The 21815-nt window shown below is 41.0% G+C and overlaps 1 protein-coding gene across 1 annotated transcript; it reads left to right on the top strand.

Moving 5' to 3' along the window:
• The first annotated feature begins 3367 nt into the window (after positions 1-3367).
• On the top strand, positions 3368-20841 carry KCNG4 (potassium voltage-gated channel modifier subfamily G member 4). The gene is made up of 2 exons (XM_009647184.1): positions 3368-4117; positions 20098-20841. Exons 1-2 carry the CDS (start codon positions 3368-3370, stop codon positions 20839-20841), a joined length of 1494 nt encoding a protein of 497 aa, XP_009645479.1.
• Positions 20842-21815: the final 974 nt, after the last annotated feature.

Raw genomic sequence — 21815 nt, 5'->3', positions numbered from 1 at the left:
GGGCAAATCAAAAGGGAATTTAGCAGGAAAACTACAGCAGTAGTTATGAAAGACAAACTAAAAAAAAAAGTGAAAAAATAAGTCAGCAGAGGTTAAAATTGAGCCAGGAATATGCCTTTCCTCCCTGGGGAGATATTTCAATTTTGTGGTGTCAGCATTAATGGTTTTAGATACCCCAGTACTGAGGCGCCTCTCATACCGACATGGTAGTGGGGTCCAGGAGAGCAGAAGGCAGAGGCTGGCCAGGGCGGAAGGACAGCTTCGGAGGCGAGATGCATGGTTAAGACCCTCAGAGTTGGGTTCAGGACCTGCCTTCCCCAGACACCACATAAAGTACTTCTCTTTTTTGTGCCTTCATCTCCCATTAATAAAATCCAGATAAAAATATTTCTATCCTTTCTCTGTCTCATTTGCGAAGACAGATGCCTCTTAAGGACCGACTGACAGATACTTGTATGGTTCTAACCAGCAACAAGGTCCTGATCTAGATCCAGACACAGCTGCAGATCCCAATAAAGCAAATATTAGAGTGCCCAGTATTGGAAGTGAAGTCTTAAAAATTAAAATATATGTATTTCTTCATAAATAAGTGTAACACTCAAATTACTCAATCGTGTACGATATTTACTCATTGGTTTGGATTTATTCACCTTCTTATTCACCAGTCAGCTGGTTTCAGAAATACAGCCTTTAACATCATCACGTAAGGGCGTCAGAAGGTAAGAAGGAAATGCTAATTGGTTTTATCCTTTTGTGAAACAGTCCATCCAAAGTTAATTAGAACAGGTTTGCGTTTTCTTTGCAAAAATAATCCCTAAGTAAGACTGATAGGCAGAGCAAACTGCGTCTTGCATAAAGGTGGTAGGATTTAAGTGATTTTGAGCTATGCTCCCAGAACTCCGTTGCCTTCAGGCATCTGTCTGGTCTTTCTCTGTGGATGGCATAATTAGGACTTGAGTGAAAACCCCAGTGGTAAAGCCTGATAAGAAGTTAATCTTCTGGGCACCACGTGGGCCAAAAGAGATGTGCCAAAAAGTTCAATTAGCAAAGGCTGCCCGTCCTAGGCTGTGCCATAGCATTGCTCAGCACTGATAAACAGCTGCAGCATCCGCTTCCGAGGTGTGTTGGTCCAGCCCTGCACCAGCCCCACAGGCATTAGGAGGGTAAGCAGCACAGGGCACCATCTGCACCCTGAACCCACTGTGCAAATGGCAGAAAAGCAGCTCTGTGATCCAAGCTCATAACGCTTCTCCACGCGACCTTCAGACTCACAGTGGGACATGTGAATCCTCCAGATTCACACACCTCTCTAGTAATAGGATTCAGGTTCAGTGCTTTCAGCCACACTGGGGATAAACATAAGCTAAGGCATTTCTTGCTGCATTTGGGAGTACAACAGAGGGTACTTGTCAATGGGATCTCATTGTAGGCTTCCTGAACCCACTGACTGAGACCAAGCAAGTAGAATATGGATCAAATCCATGCGATCCCAATTTTAGACTGAGGCAGCCCAAGACCTTCTGGCAGTACAGAACCCAAAAGCACTACAGCAAGCTCACCCCCCCTACAGCCATGTATGAGAAAAGTGAGAAACGGATTGCATTTGATTTCCCATTATCTGTAAAGAAGAGAGGAGAAAGTTCTCGGCTATTGGAAAAGCACTGCAGATCTGAAAAAGTGAGCGCTCAGCAGGTATTCTTTACATGCCAGAGACCCTTTCTTTTATGGGTGGAAAGCATGTCCCTAGTAGCCAAAGGAATCCTGAGGCCCAGCTTCCATGGACCCAACAAACTTCCGTCTCCATCTAGGGATATCTAAGAGCAAATCCCATTCGAAGAGGGATGCAGGACATGGAAACTACTCCTGAGGAATTTGACTGGTGTCTCCAGAGCAAGCAACTGTGGTATGACTACAATGGAAGGAGTTAACAGACATTGGAATTGTTTTATTAAGTAAGTTTGCCAGAATTTACTTATTATTAAACCTCATTAGTCGGAGACTGTCCTTGTACTCCATGTTCTTACCCAGTTGCTGCCTGCTGCCTGCTGAATAGACGGAGTGATGCTGGAGAGATTATTTCTAAGCCCTTCCCCCTTCCCTCTCCCCTCCTCTCCCAGGCCCACACTGACAGTCCCAAGGGAAACAGAGGAGAGACGGGGAGAGGGCAGGATCCACCAGCTCTCACGCACCGTATGTCACCAGGAAGCCCCAGGAGCTGCCACTTAGGACACTGTCTCCTTTGCAAAGGATCTAGGAGCACCACATATATTATATGAACACATATGAATATTTTCCCCTTCCAGGGAAGGAGGAGAGAAAGAGAAAGAGGAAAGAGACTGCGATCTCCAGAGTGCTACAGTGATTTTTCATGTAATCAATACCATAAAACATCCCCAGGTCTTTCTGCTGGATTGTAGCTCCGAGGACGGCGGATCGGTTTGCGGCATGTGCACTTCACCTGCGGGGAAGCCAGGCACCGGGCAGCAGCCCGTGGCACGGTGGTAAGTAACTTCGGGGAAGTTTCCTTGCAATTTTTGCAGTTCACTGACTTAGGGCAATAAATGCCTTTGAATCTTTAAAGATATTGCTTCCCCCTGCCCCCGAGCTGATAAAACACTTCGCTTTCTGTCTGTATAACAAAGTTTTCTCCAGGGTGGGCAAACGTTCCCTATATATTCTCAGTAATTTGCAGTGACATGAGACTGGGTCGATAAGAATAGTCATCATTTATCCAGCACTTTACCTCTTAAAGCATTTTACAAACATCTCCTAGCTAATCCTGGCAATACCCCCGAGAGGCAGGCAAAACAGGCGTGCAGTGAAAGGAAGAGGAATTGCAATCTGAGCATTCAAGTTAAAGCAATTAAGAACTTCACATCCAGCCGACGGCAGGTAATTCAACACTCTAATAACTATTAAGCAGCTTAGTTGAGTTAGCATGTATTTAAGGGTTTATAGAAATAAGAAAGCAAAAGCGACAACCACTGGAAAATACAACGATCTAATGATGACCGAGATCTGCTCGGACAAGAGACCGATCTGTTCACGTTTGGATTCGCAGGCATCCGACCCTTCACGATAATTATGAATGAGGCTTTAGCTCTCCTCTGTGTCTGTGTGTTGCCAGACAACCAATGAGGCTGCAAAGCAAATCGCATTCACAGGCTGCAGATTTCAGGAAGAAGCATAGAGGTGACTTTTACTTACAAAACAGGCACTCATTAATTTTGTGATTTAGGAAAGTAGCCTGAAACACTTTTCGCTTGCAATAACCTCTGCTATGTTTTCTCCTCCTTCCTGTATCTTTTGGCTGACAGATAACCCTGCTCTGATGCCATTTCGGATGTCCCAGTGAGAACTCTTAGAGATGCCTATTCTCTCCGGAGGCAGTGACCAAGACTATAGTAACATTAGCTACACTTCTTGTAATTCTTTGAGCCACTTCTTTCCCGTCTCCGTTGAAACCCCGTCTGTTAAAGGGGTCCATTACCAAAGAGCCAGGAGGATTTACCATCCTGATCAAGTCTCTGCAGTCGATCTAAAAACAGAGATCATGATAAATGTTGGAGGCATCAAGTACCTGCTACCCTGGAGTACTTTAGATGAATTTCCCCTGACCAGACTGAGCAAACTTAAGTTTTGCAGCAGCTATGAAGAAATAATTCAGCTGTGTGACGATTACGACGAAGACACCCACGAGTTCTTCTTTGACAGGAACCCCAATGCTTTTGGAATGATTGTCAGCTTTCTAGCAGCAGGGAAGCTGATGCTCTTAAGAGACATGTGTGCCTTGTCTTTTCAGGAGGAGCTGAGATACTGGGGGATTGAGGAATCCAACCTGGAGAACTGCTGCTTTCGAAAACTATTTCAAAAACTGCAGGAGTTGGCTGAGGTACGCAAAGAAGAGGAGCTTTGGAGGAGCAAAGAAGCTACATGTGTCTTGGATGAGAAAACCAAATTTGGACAGTTTATGAACAGACTCAGAGATATGGTAGAAAATCCCCAGTCAGGACTCCCAGGCAAAGTCTTTGCTTGTCTCTCCATTCTCTTTGTGGCCACCACAGCTATAAGCCTTTGTGTTAGCACAATGCCAGACTTAAGAGCTGAAGAAGACAGGGTAAGTAAGTCCTTTTTAACTGGTCTAACTACAGAATTAAAAGAAATTTGTCTGTCTTGCTAGGCATATACCATTAAAAAGATAAAAGATACAGAAAATCCATAGCGATGAAGTTCAAAACTGTCGCTGGTAATGAAACAGTCTGTAACAGAACATGCAACAATGGCTTAAATTAGTTCTACCATGATAATCAATTAAGAATAACATGAACAAAGTATTTTACTAGTTGTTAGCTAAAACACAGGGAAGAGCTTCTGGACAGAACAGATATTGCAGCTCTAATACAGCACTGTTTTTCCTTCCTAAGCAGCAGTTGCTCGTGTAAGTTATATTAACTTGTCAGCACTGAGACTCTCAAACTGACATTGTGGAGTTTTCTCTTCACCATGCTTTACTCTCTAGTTATAAGCAATCTCTTGTTTGGATACATCAGCTAAAAGAATATTTTCCTCTGACATCCTTACTTTTAAAATAGCCGGGTATCTTCCCTTGTGAATACAGACAAATCTTTAAGGAGGAAGAAACATGCATTAATTTTTATAATGCTATAATGTTACATTTCAGTAGTTGTGTAAAGATTAAAGGATGAGAGACAGATGAAGTATTTTCGCAGATACTGATACCTAAAAGCTGTGCCTCCCAAAATCATAATTCCATGCTAACAGAATTCTGTATTTGCCCACATTTATATGTACATATTGTAGCAGTAATGTCAAATGCTAGCTGAACTGCTAACTGCATTTAAACCCTTTTCAACTAAGTCATCCACGTGAATTCAGGGCAAATAAATCAAGCCTGTATCATACACGAAGGATCTTCTCTATAACACTGTTGTGAATATTTCAGCATTTTAAAGATTTGTTATTCTAATAACAAAATAGAGGAAAGTAATAATCAAAAGTTATTTCAGATGTATTAATGTCCAAATTCATCAAATAACCTTGACTAATCTCTGTAATGAATCCTGCACTTCATTTGCAAACTGCCCTTCCAAAAGTGTTGAGGAAACCCAGGCCAGATAAACTCCCTGCCCCAGCCACTGCTATAAGACAAGACTCTCCTCAGAGCATTGCATATTGATGAATAAAATCATTTTTACATTTATAGCACAGCATGGTGTGCACCATACAAAAATCTGTATATATTTTATTGCTTAAGCAGTAAGTCAAAGCAGCACAGTCATAATGAAGACATGTCATGATATTTGATGTCTTTGAATAAAACTAAGGACTGCACAGAAGGCTGAAATTTAAGATCATTCCCTGTTCTATTTAACCCCTTGAATCTTAACTTACATTTGCATAGGAAGACTATTACCTTTCAGTCACCAGTCTGGTGCTCTTGCAGCCTTCCACAGCTATTACTTTTGGCAGGAAAAACTGTAACACTGTTCCAATGCTTCTTCCAAGGAAGTGCTTTAAATATAGAACAGCCTTCTTACAGCTAGATGTAAAAACATTACAAACTCTGCGCTAGCAAGTGCTTCCTACTAACTTTGTCAATGGAAGTAGCCCCATGCATTTTATCTTAATTTCCCAACCACTGCAGAAAAGGCTTTTATAAATACTCTTCATGAAAAAAGAACCAGCACGTACTGTTTCAGAGCTCGGCTAGATGTAATATGTTGTGTGCTTTAAAAATAATTAACCGTATGTTAGAAAGGGAAGCATGTTGAGGGTTGTAAGTATATCTGGTAGCTGCAGCATAGCTGGTGTTCCTGGATTTCCTATAAACGACAGATGACATTGCTACTTAGAGATCTGCATATATATCACTACTTTAAAAACAAGCAAACTGGATTGAAGCAAGCTCAAAAGGTGGAATGTTTAAAGTGCAGAGGAGAGGACGAAGGATGAACTTGAGCAGAGGACCACTTTGTCCGTGTATTTGGAAACATGACATAATTTACACTTACAGCACCAGTCTAGTGCATTTTGTCGTTGTGTCCCAGAAGCGCAGAACAGAGTATTAAAAGTCCTATTATTTCAATCATTTAAAACATAAGGGGATATACGAGACAAAATACTCATGCCTTGTTAAAAAGCCAAGAATATGAACTACTAAATAGTAGGCTTTCCATCCCTAGGGATTGAAATTCCCTAGATTTCCATCCCTAAATTCTTAGCCTGCCACACCTAGGATTTTTTTCCTGGGACCTCAAAAGAGCATTTTAGCTAGAACTGGACAAATAACTCAGAGAACTTAATTGACTAAAAATACTACTTCTTGGTTGTGGTTGAGTCATACCCAGGCAAGCTGCAACTCTGCGTTGATTTGTAACTCAAAATTGTTCGCTGGCTGACCTCTGAAAGTGATTCCAAGATGGGGCCATATTTACCAGCAACCTGGGACAGGCATGCAGAATCTGAAATTTTGGCTCTTTGGGCTAAACATAAAGATCACATGACATCTGTTTCCTCAGTGACAAAACCCAGCCAAATTCCTTCAATGAAGTTTCTGAACAACCTGTAATTCTGCACCTGAATTCAGAGATGCTCTATCCTGAGATTTATTCATTTCTGAGTTAAAGCTCAGCAAAACCTCTATGTGTAAATGTGCTTCCAAGTACTGCAATGATCCGATGTCACTAACACTAGAAATTGAATTTATCCATTCTGAAATACAAATAAAAAAGGCTTTACCTCTGCTGCATATGTACCACTCTAGGGTCCTTTTTCTCATCATCACACCACAGTAAGAAAGTGAGAACTGGCTGGACTCCAGCTCAAGGAGAAGGATCAGAGACCAAAAAAAAAGGAAAAATAATGCAAGGTAACTTCCACTTCACTCAGAGGCTTCGCTGATCCCACCCTGCAGGCGCATGAAATCACTTGTCCTTTTAGCAGTTGCTAACCCAGGTCTGCTTAGAAGCGAGAACAGCTGCCTGGGCAGGCAGGAGAGCAAACTGGAGTCCTCGCCATCCGAGGGAAAGGGAAAACTCCAGTCTCTAGGAGAGGGATGGAAAGGAGCAAGGCAAGAGCATCCGCATCTGGGAAGCCCAGTCACTCTGGCAACCAGAGGGGAGGGAAGGAGCTATCTCTGTGGGCAGCAGAAAAGGGAGGGGAGGGTTAGCTTAAAAGGTAGGAATATAGCTGAAAGTAAAATAAAGAACAAGGTGTTACAACTGATACCATGCACACACTCTAGAGTATGTCAAATGACATTTAGGAAACTCGTCATTAGACATATCAAAGAAAAACACAGATAGATGGGCAAATAATTCTGTAACATATCACATAAGCACCTGCCGTGAATCCCAACCCAGATGGAACAGCCCCAGGTGAAGGAGGCCAAAAGTTCAGGAAAACTCTAGAGTAGTAAATGTACAGCTCTAGTGATCTCAAGTATAAGTCTGACCATGAAATAGATATACCAAAGGATTTAGCATACGTGATGCTCAAGGAAGAGGACTCATTAGTAACAAGTTATGTTATCTAGGCATAAACCAACTGAAATGTCACATCCTCCAATGGCAATACATCCTTACCTAGGATACTCGCATATGTTCTTTATGGAGACCAAACTGTCTTCAGTAAGGAAGCAAATATAGTATCACCAAAACATACTAATCAAGGCACGTGTGTATGTAGAGATAGAAAAAAGGCACATTTGGAGGTGAGGAACTCGTTGTATTATTGCTCTGAACAGGTAGCCTGAGAGAACTACAAATCTGAATCCAACACCATCCATACAGGATAAGAAAGCTGAAGCGACAAAGGCCACCTCCAACAAAGGAATTAAGATTATCCCAATAGAGACAAAGCAAAAGTCCCATCAAAGTCCTCCAAAAGTCCCAGTCCCATGTAAGAGTTACAGTCAGGATCCAAGAATTGTAACTGAAATAGTCACTGCTCAGCACATCTAACCCAAAGGAAAAAAAAACATAATTATACCAGAGAACCACTGCAGAACAGCTTGGACAGGGAGACTGCTTTGAAGCATTCTTGGGATTTTCCTTAGGAAGAGATTATTCCTTTTAATGAGTCCCTAAAATTGGCATCCTCTAGAGAAATGACTCAGCAGAAAGGATACAGCAAGGTCTTTTCTTCAGGAAGGCAAGCAAATTAAGGTTGGGGGGGAGGGGGGGGAAAGAAGAAGAAGAAGAAGAAGAAGAAGAAGAAGAAGAAGAAGAAGAAGAAGAAACCCCAGACATTTCCATTCCCTGTCCCTCAGCACTGGTAACAACCCAATCCTTTTCTCCCAGTGTAGACGGCCCCAACAAATCACACTTACATGATGCCGTGTGTAAATGTGATTTAAGAGAGACGGAAATCTCTATTCTCTGTTCTCCCTCTCTTCTCTGGTGATCTGTGAGTGGTCAGACCTTGTTACTACTCATTTTTGTATTTGCTCTTAACTGACCTTGAGAAGCCTGTCATGGCTTTATGTGTTGTATATAACCTAATGAAACATAGCCGACATAAACTGCAACCAGTATTGTCAGATCTAATGATTTTATCTTGAAACTTAGAACAATAATTTCTTTAAAGCTCTCATTCCCGGGGTAATTTGATTACATGAAAATCTAATTCCTTTTAAAAGACTAAGTTTTTAGTCTCTGGTTGTACTGAGAATCCAGAAAACTTCAACAGTGGAAAAGAATGCAGTACCTAATATATAGAACCATTTAAAAATTATTTTTTCATTCTACACCATTATTCTGGAGGCCCTGACTTACATTTTTCAGTTTTTGATGTTGCCGATGTTGTCTGTATGATATTAAAAACAGCATATTTGACTTGTACACTACAGGAAACTGCAGAAAAGGACATTTTCTTTAAAAGTGGAGTAATTTTACTTTATAGGGGAAAAACCAACTTATTGGTCTTACTGTGAAGAGAAAGAAAATCAAACAAGATATTTGTTTCATCAGGGTTATCACTGCCACAGCTAAATGCGTTAATTATAAAAATTCACATTGGCTTGTATCTAGCCAGTTCAGTATGTGAAGATCAGCTTGCAAGAGGAATAGCCTCAGTATTCAAGCTATTAAATCCATTACAAAAGCATCAGAACATAAAGCTCCAGCCCTGCCCATAACCTGCAGATAACATTAAATATCTCTAGTGAACTTATTAAAGGAAAGCCCAAAGAACTTGGGAGTGACTGGAGGAGATAATAAACCATATGGAGAGTGTCAATGAGAGGAGTGCAAACCTAGTTCTGCTGCTCATCTAGTCTGTAAAGATAAGACTCTTCATCAAAGTGTAATTTGGCCAAATGTTAGAAGCAATCACCTTTGGTAAATTGAGTACGACAGGCAGATTTTGACAGATACTGCTGGCTACCATCTTTATAGCTTTCAAATAAGGGGTCTAAATATTGATCAAAAAAGAATTTTCTAGCTGATTAGTCAGGTCAAAATGATTCCCGCTGAAAAATACCTTTTTCAATGTCTAGTACAGAGTACGAATGAAGTGGGGCACTATTCAGAATATACCCGAAAAGCAGGAGTATTTCACAGTAACTTGGTGTTCAAACTTACCTTCTAACACAAGCACACATGGCACAAAGTGTGGCCCACAATAACTTGCTCTATTGCAAAGAGATTAATGAAATCCCGACTTTCAGAAACGCTTCTAATGCTCATTTAAAAGTGTGAGACTATAAAAGCGTGTGTGTACATACCTATCTATAAATATAACGGTATATGCATATGACTTGAAATCACTCGGAAGAAAAAGCTGGATGTGCTTTGGTTTTATTGCATCTGCTCCGTACATTTTTCTGGGTTCTTTTCAGGATACTTACTGCGGACACTCACTCTCCTAAATTCTCTAGGCAACTCTTACAACTCTGATTTCTTCTAACCATTTTGATCAGCAATGAAAGTATTGCAGCATTTTAAAGTAGGAAAATGTGCTTCACTTACAGAAAACCTCCCAGTCTACTAGGTGTACTCAGCACAGGAGAATCCAGCTAACTCATTTGCTTCGTGGATTGAATTAGTTAAATTAATAACAATTGCAGAAAGATATGAAATAAGAAGCTGTGAAACAAGAGAAATCAGAATATTCAAGTCTAGGACTTTGATGTATAGAGAAATTATTGCTTTATGGGGTCTGCCTTTTTTGAGGTTTGCATATCTGTTCAGTGAGGTCAAAAGCTTTGACCTTGAAACTGCACCATTATGTTAAGACTCTGATTTCATAGTTCCATATTATTAGTAACTGTTTTCCAAGCATCTGCAAACAGAATTGCATATTTCAGCATTAAATCTAATACGTACAACACTGGTGAAGTTCACAGTACTTAAGCCCTGCTCTACATAACCGCAGAGGGGCACCGGCGGGGGGAAGCGCTGCTGAACATCTGTGTCTCAGCTTACCCTCGCTGCCATAGGAAACAATTTTCTTCGGAAAGCCCGGACACTCCAATGACTAACTGGATTCTGCATGGTTTTCAAAAGCTGCCTCTGCCAGTACCAAGTCCAATGTTCAGAAAGCACAATTATACATTATTAGTTTGCCTTATGTTCATCCAGTTTTGGCTGTATCCCAACAGCACTAAGTCTCCTGGCTTTGCATGCTATCCTGGGGGGACCCCCAGCTGCTCTAGCTGCTCTGCAACGGGCACTCAATCAGCTGCTATTCAACGGGTCAGCACATGTGTTCCCCACTGGGAATCATGCTTTCTTTTCCCCTTTCAAGTCTGTTACAGTAGGAGAAAATCCCGTTTACGTTCCTCACTCAACTCATCTCAAGGGGTTCAGCACAGATGACTGCTTAATAAATGCCTTCTTTGGGAAGCTGGGCATTTCCTCTGAGGGAGGCACTCTATCTTTGGAAAAGGCTCTTTGAAATCAATGAATCCTCCAAGTTCATAGCAATAATGCATCAAGTATTAAAAATAAACAACCACCTCAATTTGTATGTGTTTTAGAAGTTCCTCTTTGAATATGATGGAAATCTTTGAGAACTCTTCAGTCTACTGCTGCAGTCAAATTCACAATCTGATATTTTAATTCTCAGCAAATCTAATTGCTAATTTCATCCCAGCATCAGGGCTGGTATGTTGTGTTTATTCCCACAGTGTCAGCACCTCCTGTTAGCACCAGTATTTTCCCTTGTAACGGATTCAACCCTATTTGGGACCCCCCCGTACACCCTGTATTACACGGGTACAAGAAGATGTAGTTTCTGCTCCAAAGAACTTACAATGCAGTGAGGAAGGAAGCAGAGAAGAAACAGTAACCAGGCAAATGATTTGACCAGCAGCAAAACTAGAAACTGAAGGTCATCCTCCTAAGTCTCAGATAAATACCTTGTCACTTTGACTATATTGTTCTTCAGTTACAAAATGCAGTCTGTTAAAAAAAAGGAAAAGATAATACTGCCACATCTTTCTCCTAACACAAACAGTCTGGGCTCACCAATTGGTTTAAATCAAATTCAGGTTCTTCAGACTGACTCTCACAGTGTTTGCAGAATAAGGACCCAAGCTTAAGAGTTAATTGAAGTATTTTATTTTAGTTACACTTCTGCCCCAGGGGAGATAATTATGTGTTGGATACAGAGATAATAATTTCCTTCTATGTTCTTTGTAATGTCCACATTAATATAATCCCAATATTAGTTGAGTTTCCTCAAACGTACTAGTTGCAGTGAATGTTTTCATAAGTCCAGGCTTCTTTCCCATAAAGCAAAGCGAGTGGGAAATCACTCTGTGATCAGAATACGCAGCACTCCCTTAACAAGCTCATCATTCTGTAAATCAGGTTACAGTCTCTTTCTCAGCAGGCTGTAAACCTTTTGATTTTATTGCATCAGTCTGTAACCATAAATCCAAGTACTGAAGTGATCCATAACATAGGGTTTTCAAGTTCTCCCCAACCATCATTTGATTCAGCAGAGCATGGTTTAATTATTCAAATAAGAGCAGCAATGCGGTTGCAGTGATTCAGCAGTACCTGCAGCACTGCAGCTGGATCCCACAGCTCCAGGTACTCAGGGAACACAGACTGGCACAACGCTTCTTAACCCAATCATCATTTTACAGCCAGAAGGGATTTCTCCCCTGCATCTGCTCATTTCCTGCTGTGAGCTGCTCTCTAGATTTGTAACCTCACCCTGTAGACCCACCACCTTGGAGCTGTGAACGGGCAAGAGCAAGCTTGTTTTTTCACTATTCCATTAGCTTGCATTTTTTTTTCACAGAGGGACTTGCCTGGTGAGAAGCTGTAGACCAGGACGCGGTGCCCACGTATAACCTTGAGAGAAGTGCAAAAGGCTGGAAAACAGCACCCTGCCTGGGAAATGTCAACCCTGGGCATAGAGAGGAAAATTCCTGTGAGTTTTGCTTCTAAATCCTCCACATAGAGGGCTGAACGTTTCTTCTCTGAGTGGGCCAAAAGGCCAGACTGCAAGAAGAGCAACCTCACTGAGATAAGCCTCTCTGCTAAGTGTTGGCTAGCACAAGCAGGCAGAAGGCAGGTCACTAGCCACCATGCAGACTGATCCCATCTGCTACCACTTCAGTGGGCACTGGCCTCTGTCCACAAAACAGTGTGTGGATCAGAGGGAAGGATCCGAGTAGTAACTGGCTGTACTTGAATGTGCCAAACAAAATCTGGACCTGCCAGGGTAGGTTTAGCAGATGGGAATTGTGACCTTGCAACAGCCACGGAGCCAGGCACGTTTCTGGGGTGAAAGATGATGTTCTGGCAGCCTATCCTTTGACTGCAGAGTGCTAAGCTGTACTTATGTGTAAGGAAACTCTCCTTTAGGACTCCAAGAGACTCTGAATCAAGAAGAGTCAGGCATACTGCTTTCTGAGTTCCTTCCCTGCTTTGTTTTGAAACTGTTTGTTTAGTAGGGGTGACAACAACCAAACCAGCCTTTACTCTGAAGCAATTGTTACTGCACTTAGGGTGGATCCAGCTGGGAAGAGGTTTCAGATCCTGTGTGTCCATTGCTCATTTGTTTTATGATGATGAGCCAGCTGGTTTCCATCGATGTACCCTGGGAATAACAATGTTTGCATACAGTGGTTCAATCATGACTTCTAGCTGGGTTCAAGGACTTTTATCAGCTTGGCTTCATAAATAGTATTGGTTGCTTTTCTCATAAATATGCTGCATAAGCAACACATACATATTGCTGATGTGCATGTTTATTTCCACTCCAAAGCTCTGAAAATATTAATTGTTGTAGGGATGACATGATTCTGAAATAATCCATATACTCATCTAGCAGTTCTTATTAGCAAAGTGTTCTGCAAGCACTGGTGCAACTTTTACCATTTAAGTAGGAAAGAGATTATTTGATACCAATAATGCTTAAAATCACTAACGTCATCATGAACAGTGTTAACCCACGAGCATAGAAAAGGATATGATGAGAAATGCTGCAGGTTTGCCTGTCTTGCATCTCAGACCTCACCCTATTTACAGATTGTGTGAAATCCCAAAGCACACACCACTGACAACAGGTTCAGATTGCTGCCAAGGAACTTCCACTTAGAGTCAGTCACACCAAGGGCAGAAAGTTGGTACCTATCCAGTTCCTACCCCAATACAGCGGCAGCACGGCACATCCAGTATAATGAGAATAACAGGATTTCTTTCCCCATTTTTGCTCAGATTAAAAGAAACTTAGCGTGCCTCCCTCTGATGTTTTCAGATAGTTTCAGTTCCCCATTTTACACTCCAGAAATTGCTTAAAAAGGATTTGTTTGGATTTGTTTTGTTTTTTTTTTTGTTTTTAAGCATCAGCAACAAAACATGAAGAGTCCATTGCCACAATATAGGGCAGGTAGGGATATAATACCCCTTTTCAGAAAAGTGCCAGACTTAGCCAGCCTGCTGGAAGGTGGTCAGCCACTACCTTACCATCAAAATCATGCCACTGATTTCCACGGTGTTCTGCAGAGGGTTGGAAAGAACAGATCTGTTCTAGTTGATACTGGTGAGGGGTAAAACCTGGCACCCTTTCTATCAACGGGCTGCTAACAGGCCAGACAGACTCAGGTTCAAATGCTCAGAATCCTGAAAGAGTTTTATAGGAGAAGCATACTGAAGTGTGAGGTTTGCAAACTACAGATCATCAATCTGTTTTGTGTTTGCCTCAGCATTTATGGAAAAACATCTTACAATGGATTAAAGGGTAAATATCCACTGCGAAAAGTATCGGGGTAAATCTTTGGTGGTAAGAAATGAATTGGCAGATCAGGTAATGATTCAGAACAAGTTTTCCAGAGCATAGTTTAATTATAAAGCGTCTTAGAATGCAACCAAGTAGGACAAATGGTCAGCACAGAGCAGACCCTAAAGGCATAAGAATAGTTTCTTGGTGTTCTCACCCAGTTATCTAGAAATAATAATTTTTTTTCCTTGTGTAGAAAAAGTGACAAAGTGAGTTGCATCTGCAAAACAAGGTGGATAGACAAGATATATATTCCACAGGGGATATTCTGATTCAGTCTCCCTGGGCATTGCTACAATTATTCATGCATGTAAAGATATTATTTTCACTAGATGAGATTTATATCTCTTGTAAGATAGGTTAGTGCAGCATAACTCTGAGATCTGGTTTTGTTTATTATCCTAGATGTCATTATGCCTTAACTAATGTTTCTGGTAAACTAAGAAGGCACTTGGCCAGGAAATTTCTCTTATTTATTTTATCTTGTGAGTGGCACATACCTCAAGTTCATTTAGCTTGAATTCACACTAGGATTGCCCTACAGAGATCCAACTTGCTTAAACTTTTGTAAGGAGTGCACAATAAAAAGCAAAATTTATCGAATTCTTGATTATAAAAACTTATAAATTTGACTATATAAACCTACAGTTCACCCACACTTTAAAACTGCAGTCCCAGTCCCTTACACCTCAAAAAGGACAAGGGCCAGAGAAAGGCAAGGATGGAGTGACTTCATGCAGGGACTAAGGCAGGCAGAATTCTTCAGGATGGGAACAAGCTATGACAGCAGCTGCAACAGAAGTCTACAAAACCGCAAATGGCAGGAAACGAGTAAATGTCGATCAAGCAACCAGCGTCCCTTCCAGTGACAGAGCTTAGGGGCATCCGATAAAACTACTGGGAAGCTAGGTCAAAGCCAAGAGGTGAGTCTCCAGGCAATAGGCAGCAGACAAAAGAATGGCCCAACTTCACAGAAGAGCAATTCAGTTTGCTTACACGAACACCACCTTCAGCTCAGGAAGCTCTGGAATGGAAAATAGAAGGCGGGAGATTTGCCTTGGGCATCTGTTTTCCCAGCCTGTTGGAACAGTGCACTGGGCTAAGCGGACTCGGTACAGCCATTCTTATATTTTGTTATGAGCCTATTTTTTAATATCCAAAGAGGAGATAATAGAAGTATCCTAAACCGAGCAATTTCACTGTAACACCATAAACATTCCAACGCATACGAGAACCCAGAAAATGAGCCATTGCCTTACACAGTGGAAGGCAATAATGAAGAGAAAGCATGAATTGCTTATTATCTCTGGTAGTACAGAAGTTTGAAACAGCCACTTTGCTTCTTTCAGGTGGTTTATAAATTTAAGAAATCACTCAATATTTCAGGCATCAGGCTCAGTATATATCTTTTTACATAGAAAATACTGTTTCCCTCATTGCTGAGCCAAATGCTCTTTTCCTACATAAGATCAATACCAGGCGCTCGTTTTATTACATTTATATCATATGTGGTAGAATTTCAGCTTGAGACAAGTGCCATAAATCCTGCTACATTCTTGCATTGTTCAAAAGTAAATCTGCAGGATGAATAAAGAGTAAGATACTCACTCACCACTGGCTTTGTGACAACTGTTCTCCCATCAGTCGACGACAGTTTGAGTGCTGATTGACACTACGGTAGCATAGAACATGTCCAAGGGTTTTGTTGAAAAAGCCCACCCAAAACATGTTGTGGTCAGTTATAAATAAAACCTCATCTTCCCCTCATGCTCACACTCAACACCATACTCACTTGGAGCTTTTATGGGTCCAACTACACCACGGTACTTGGGGTGCAGAAATGCAGACAGGAGGAGAAAGAAGTCAGCGACAAATTTGACTCAAAGATCTGAAAAGAAAAGCTCAGAGTTCTGCTCTAGTTAATGGCAGGGACAAGAGAGGGAGTTGTTTCTTGTGGTTTGTGCTGGCAGGCACTGATCACTAGAATTTCTCAAACATGTCTGCTTTGTCCAGAAAGAGGAAATACATAGAAGTCCTTGTGGCACAGGAATTCCTTTATTGGCCATTTATGCAAAAAAACCCCTTTCATGGGTCAGAGTATTTGGGCCATAATTTCCCAGCTCACTGAAAGCAACTAACATCTAACAGGAATTTGGTGACAACAGCAAATTTGAAATCTACCACTGACATAGAGGCATCTGTATTTTGGTAAGAACACAGAATTTGCAGTCAGTATGTTATTCTGCCGGCTCTTTGGACAACAGTTGTAACTGGAACATAAAGTGCTCTGAGGTCCAAAAATCATCAAAAATACTAGGAGAGATGGAAATTGGCTTTGGTACTTAATATTTTCTCTTTTTTTCTCTTATTCCAATATTTGCTGCTTTTGAACAGGATGCTCAAAAGGCTCAAGAATCTTCAAAGAGACTGATATTAGAGAGGAATATTCTATATAAACCATATCACACGTATTGCCCAATATATACAAATACTCCTAATGTATGTAAAACATTCATATGCAAACTCACTGGATGAAATCTCCCAATGTGAAATCAATGAGCATGTTCTCATTAAATCCCAAAGAGCCAGGGTCTCACACTCTCTTTCCAGACACTGGTGACAGAGAGATAGAGACAGGCAAAGAGGCTTGGAAGTTTCTGGCAGATGTTGTATATGGACTGGCTAAATCATGGTACGTCTACGCTATGTAATGGAGTAAAATGGCCCTGCTGCAAGATGGTAGCCCAGCTGCATTATTTCTAGGGCTCGAGTTAGTCACCTCCATACAGAACTACTGTGCTGCATAGATAAATCAGTTCCCTCTGAGAGAAACAGGGCTGGTTTTGCTGCAGGCCTTCACGTAGTGTAGGCATGTCTGAAGCAAACACATCCTTCTTTTTCTCTCTCTTCCAAAAAAAATGAAGCACAGAATTCTCTGCATTAGTCACAGTGTCAGAGCCTGTGATACTGTGACTCTTTTGTTTGCCGCAGCAGAAAAAGGGACTGTGGTTTGAATCGTATGCAAACATTTCTGAAATGTCTTTTGCAAAGTACATAAAAAAGACAAAGTGTGCTAACAGGGGAGAACTCACCGTCCTTTACATCCACAGCTATGCACAAAGGAGAAATGAAACGCACAGTAACATTCCTGAAAAGTTTGATTTGAAGGATGCTCTTCTGAAAAATGAAATACACACTTAGGAAGCTGACGGCACAAATTACTTTCTCTAAATATATATAACTTTCCATGGGGAATACTGAGGCAACCAAGGATGGCAAGAAGAAAAAAAAAATCTCCCAACCAGTCCTTACAATGCTACACCTTGAAATTTCACACTCAGCTCAGACGACACCATAGATCTCAATGGTTAAAACGCCTATCAAACAAAATTTATTTCCCTGTCTTTTCCAAGGAAGTAATAGTGAAAGCTACATGATGATCTAAGAGCAATGTCACCTGTAAATGTACGAAGGTAAATAAGTAACAGATGTACTGGAAATTCAGCCTAGTTAACAAAAAATAAAATAAATGTTGATGGGAACAATGAATAATTCACAGGCCACATGACTAGAGCGACCACAGGCAGGTCTGCGCAGAGTCCAGGCTGCACCGTACAAATAATTTACAACTCAGAAAAAGTGAACACTGCATAACACAACTGCTGATTGCAAGCAATCTCATCAAGCCAAGTCAGCAGCTCTGCAAACATCAATGCACTCTAGGCACTGCCATGGCAATGACTTCAAATGGAGCTATAACCTGATCCTGTATGCATAACTCTAGCAGGGCCAAGCCTTCATTACATTTTGTAATGTTTACTTTATGAGATAAATTATGATCGTGACAGTTTACTGTTCAGAAAGAGGAAAAATCCCCAAATGGTGCTACAGAGCTAAACTGTTCTGGGGGTCAGACAGGGTAAAACATGTACATAAGGGATATATTACTTTTTTACCTAGGGAACCTCAGATAGCCAATGATATGAACACTGCCTGAACAAAAAAGACTTGTTCCTCCCAAGAATAACAGTAATTTTATCACAAGGGACACTAAAAAAACCAGCATCGCATTGCCATGCAGAGGGTAAATGAACATTGGCAGTAAGTTTAATTAGTAGTAGGGGTATGGGTTTCCTGTGGTGTTTTTAATCAATATTGCTTGTGAAAGTTGGCTGAGAATGGATAACACTGTGTGAGGAACTGTTCCTCTCAACTGCTTAATTTCAGAGACAGGCTATCAGGAAAGATGCATACAGCAGCCCCAAGGTCATTCTACAGAGGTTACAAAAAAAGCCTTTCACAAACCAAGGACCACACATGGCCACTCTGCTCTCCAAAAAGGAGGTTCTTTCTCTGGACAGATTCTCCTTCATTATCACTACTTCTGCTAGATCTTCTGCAGTTGTGAACATCTCGGAGACGCTAGTCCCTGCTCAGCAAGCATACAAGGAGAATACTCTTCAGCCTTGCTAAGCCTTCACGTACAAAAGTTGTAGCTAGAAAGAGCTATTTGCTAAATATGAATTTTCAAGCAGCTTAAAAATCTAAAATGCAATTACTGCCTTCCACATTTGGAACATGTTTTCTGGAACATGCAGTGAAAACCCAGATTCTAAGGCCAGCCTGGAATTTCAAAGGGTTGCCATACTAGTCAATCTCTAGTTCCCAGTTATAGCTGAGATTTCTCATCTTCACCAAAAATTCAAGGGCCATACACTTCATATCCCAGTGTTTTCATAATATGCTCGGCAAAGAAAAGTACACAAGGCTGCTTCAAAGTCAGTCAAAGTCCACAAAAGACTCCAGTTCACTTGAACTGGTTTTGGATTAGAACTGTAATCCAAATATTTGCACTGATACAAGATCTTAATGTAAATAGCATCAAGCCACTGTGAAAATATCATACAAGTATGTGTCAGGTGGAATTCTTCAATAAACTTATTCACAATGCTTAAAAGCAAAAAACCTGCATTAGTCCAATCACAAGACCAGGTTTCTTAAGAACATATTAATTCTCTGTACAGGTGCAGGAATGTATTTATCAGTAGGATAGATAGGGTGCGTAAGGAAGCAGTGACACCAGTATTTAAAAGCAACGTGTTCCTTTCATTGTTTAAGCTCAGGTCAGGAAGATAAAAAAAGTGAACCCAAGATAGTTCAACTAAAGCAATGCCTTTGATAACTAAACCGAGAAAATACCGCTTGTAGCATGTGGCCTCAGTACTGGGAGAGGATTCTTCAGGTCAAGTTCCACCTGCTGGGTGGGTATTTATTCTCCTTTAGATTAAAACATTTGCATGTACAGAAAGAAACGTGATTTATATACAGCATAACTGAGCCAAGGATCCAGATGACTTAACGAATAACTCTGAACCACTTTTAACTGCGCCAGTGTACACAGCATTTGTGAAAGCACCGTGCACTGAACGGCATCAGAAGTTTACAGAAATGTTCAAACATTAATCTTTCTTTTGAAGAGAAACTGATTTTTGTACAGGCTTATAAACCAGTCAAGTTTAAATTAATTTCTGTTTGAGAGCAGCAAGTGAACCTTATTTGGGAATTAGAGGCTGCATGCCAAGACTTTATACAGAGACCAGTTTCATTCGTTCAGACTGGAAGAAGCAACATAATAAAAATAAGCAGGTAGATATAATCTGTTCATTCATCACCTATACACCACTGAAAGATGGCTGCCATACGACTACCTGCTAGCTGGGATTTGTTCGTTTCTGATACCACTGACTCAAGCAGATACATATTGCTTCTTCCTTAGCATTTTTGGATGCTGGTTCACAGACTGTTCTTTTATTTAACTCTCTTTTTGTTTTGTGTCAGGGCGAGTGTTCCCAGAAGTGCTATTACATCTTCGTCATAGAGACCATCTGTGTGGCTTGGTTTTCCCTGGAGTTCTGCCTCCGATTCATTCAGGCAAGGAGCAAGTGTCAGTTCTTCAAAGGACCCCTAAATATCATTGACTTCTTGGCTATTTCTCCCTACTATGTTTCCCTCATCTTCTCAGAGGATGACTCGAATGAGGAGGACGACAGGCCAAGCAGCAACACATATTTGGAGAAGGTTGGTTTGGTGCTACGGGTTTTACGTGCCTTGAGGATCTTGTATGTAATGCGCCTTGCCCGACACTCCTTGGGCTTGCAGACTTTGGGCCTCACAGTTCGGAGATGCACACGGGAATTTGGCCTGCTTTTACTCTTCTTATGCGTGGCCGTCACTCTGTTTTCTCCTTTGGTCTATCTCGCCGAGAATGAATCAGGGAAAGTGATCTCAATGACCACTGTGGGGTATGGAGATATGGTACCACGGAGCGTCCCAGGCCAGATGGTGGCTCTGAGCAGCATCCTCAGTGGGATTCTCATCATGTCTTTTCCTGCAACATCAATATTCCACACTTTCTCCCATTCCTACTCGGAGTTGAGAAAAGAACATGAACGATTGCAGTCTCGGCTAAACAGAGTAAAAAATGCCAATCACTCTGGTGAAAGTGACACCTTCAATGAGACAGACAGCTTGATCCTGGAGGATCAAGCATCACCAATCAAATACATTTACACAGGGAACTAAGCCTGGTTGTAAAACGTTCCCAAGAACAGGAATAAAAATACACATACGTATGTCAACACACAGAAAGCAAAGCAACAACATAAGTTACGATGCTAGTTTTCTCTGCCAGCATAGGTATAATAAGCAGTCAAGCCAACGCAGCTGGTTCCAGCACATCACTGTGGAGCTGGAGGTTTTAAGAATGTCAGAAGTCAGAGTTTATTCAATAATAAATATTCATTCTTCTCTATGACTAAAAAGAATAAACTTTTTCTCTGCCAGTCATTTATCTTGCTGAATACCTAATGTTGAACGAGTAACAAACAAAACAGCTTCTGCTGGCACAAATACACTTGTTATTTTATTTGCCTTTGAGTTTCCAATGTTCTTGCAACTAACATCTTGAACCAAGTGTTAGAATGGATTCTTTCATGGCTACGCACCAGTGTTGTTTATACAATGTTCATCCACCAGGCATACAGAAGAAGCCTCGATACCAATCTGAATTCTGTATCTAAAGCCACTAATAAGCTTAAAATAAAAGCACTATATGTGAAAGCTTTCAAAGTTTGCCTGCAGCCAGACGATCAATCTACAAATAACAAATTGCATTGCTATTGTATAAAATACAGAGTGTTTGCAAGAGAATTTGCTTGAAATGCAGTTGCAGTCTGCAAACCGTATACATTTCATACTAGACAGCAAAAGTTTTCAAACTTCTTTTTCATATACTTATTTAAAATAATGATGAGGAATAAAAAAATCCAAGCTTATTGACCATATTAAAAAGAGTTGGTGTTATCTTTTTTACTGAATGGTGATGGCTTCTCTGGAAGAAAGATGAAAAAATAGAGATATTGAAAATGAGATGACAGCTCAGAAGTATCCGAAGGTATAAATAGTAAAGAATGCCTCTCTGGCAATCACCCACCTCAGTGGGAGTGATCTCCTAATGCAAATGGCAGATGTCCCTTTTGGGGTATCCAAGTATACCC

This window comes from Egretta garzetta, unplaced genomic scaffold (genome assembly GCF_000687185.1).
Source record: "Egretta garzetta isolate BGI_Z169 unplaced genomic scaffold, ASM68718v1 scaffold39, whole genome shotgun sequence".
Taxonomy (NCBI): Eukaryota; Metazoa; Chordata; class Aves; order Pelecaniformes; family Ardeidae; genus Egretta; species Egretta garzetta.
The sequence above is the reverse complement of the archived record's forward strand: the minus strand, read 5'-3'. Positions and strand labels throughout refer to the sequence as shown.

What these genes read in the sequence shown, in the direction of transcription:
- KCNG4 (XM_009647184.1), top strand. Translation starts at nt 3,368, where the DNA reads ATGCCTATTCTCTCCGGAGGCAGTGACCAAGACTATAGTAACATTAGC. An exon ending in TAAGAGCTGAAGAAGACAGG is followed by an intron (nt 4,118 to 20,097) that starts GTAAGTAAGTCC and finishes GTTTTGTGTCAG; the next exon opens with GGCGAGTGTTCCCAGAAGTG.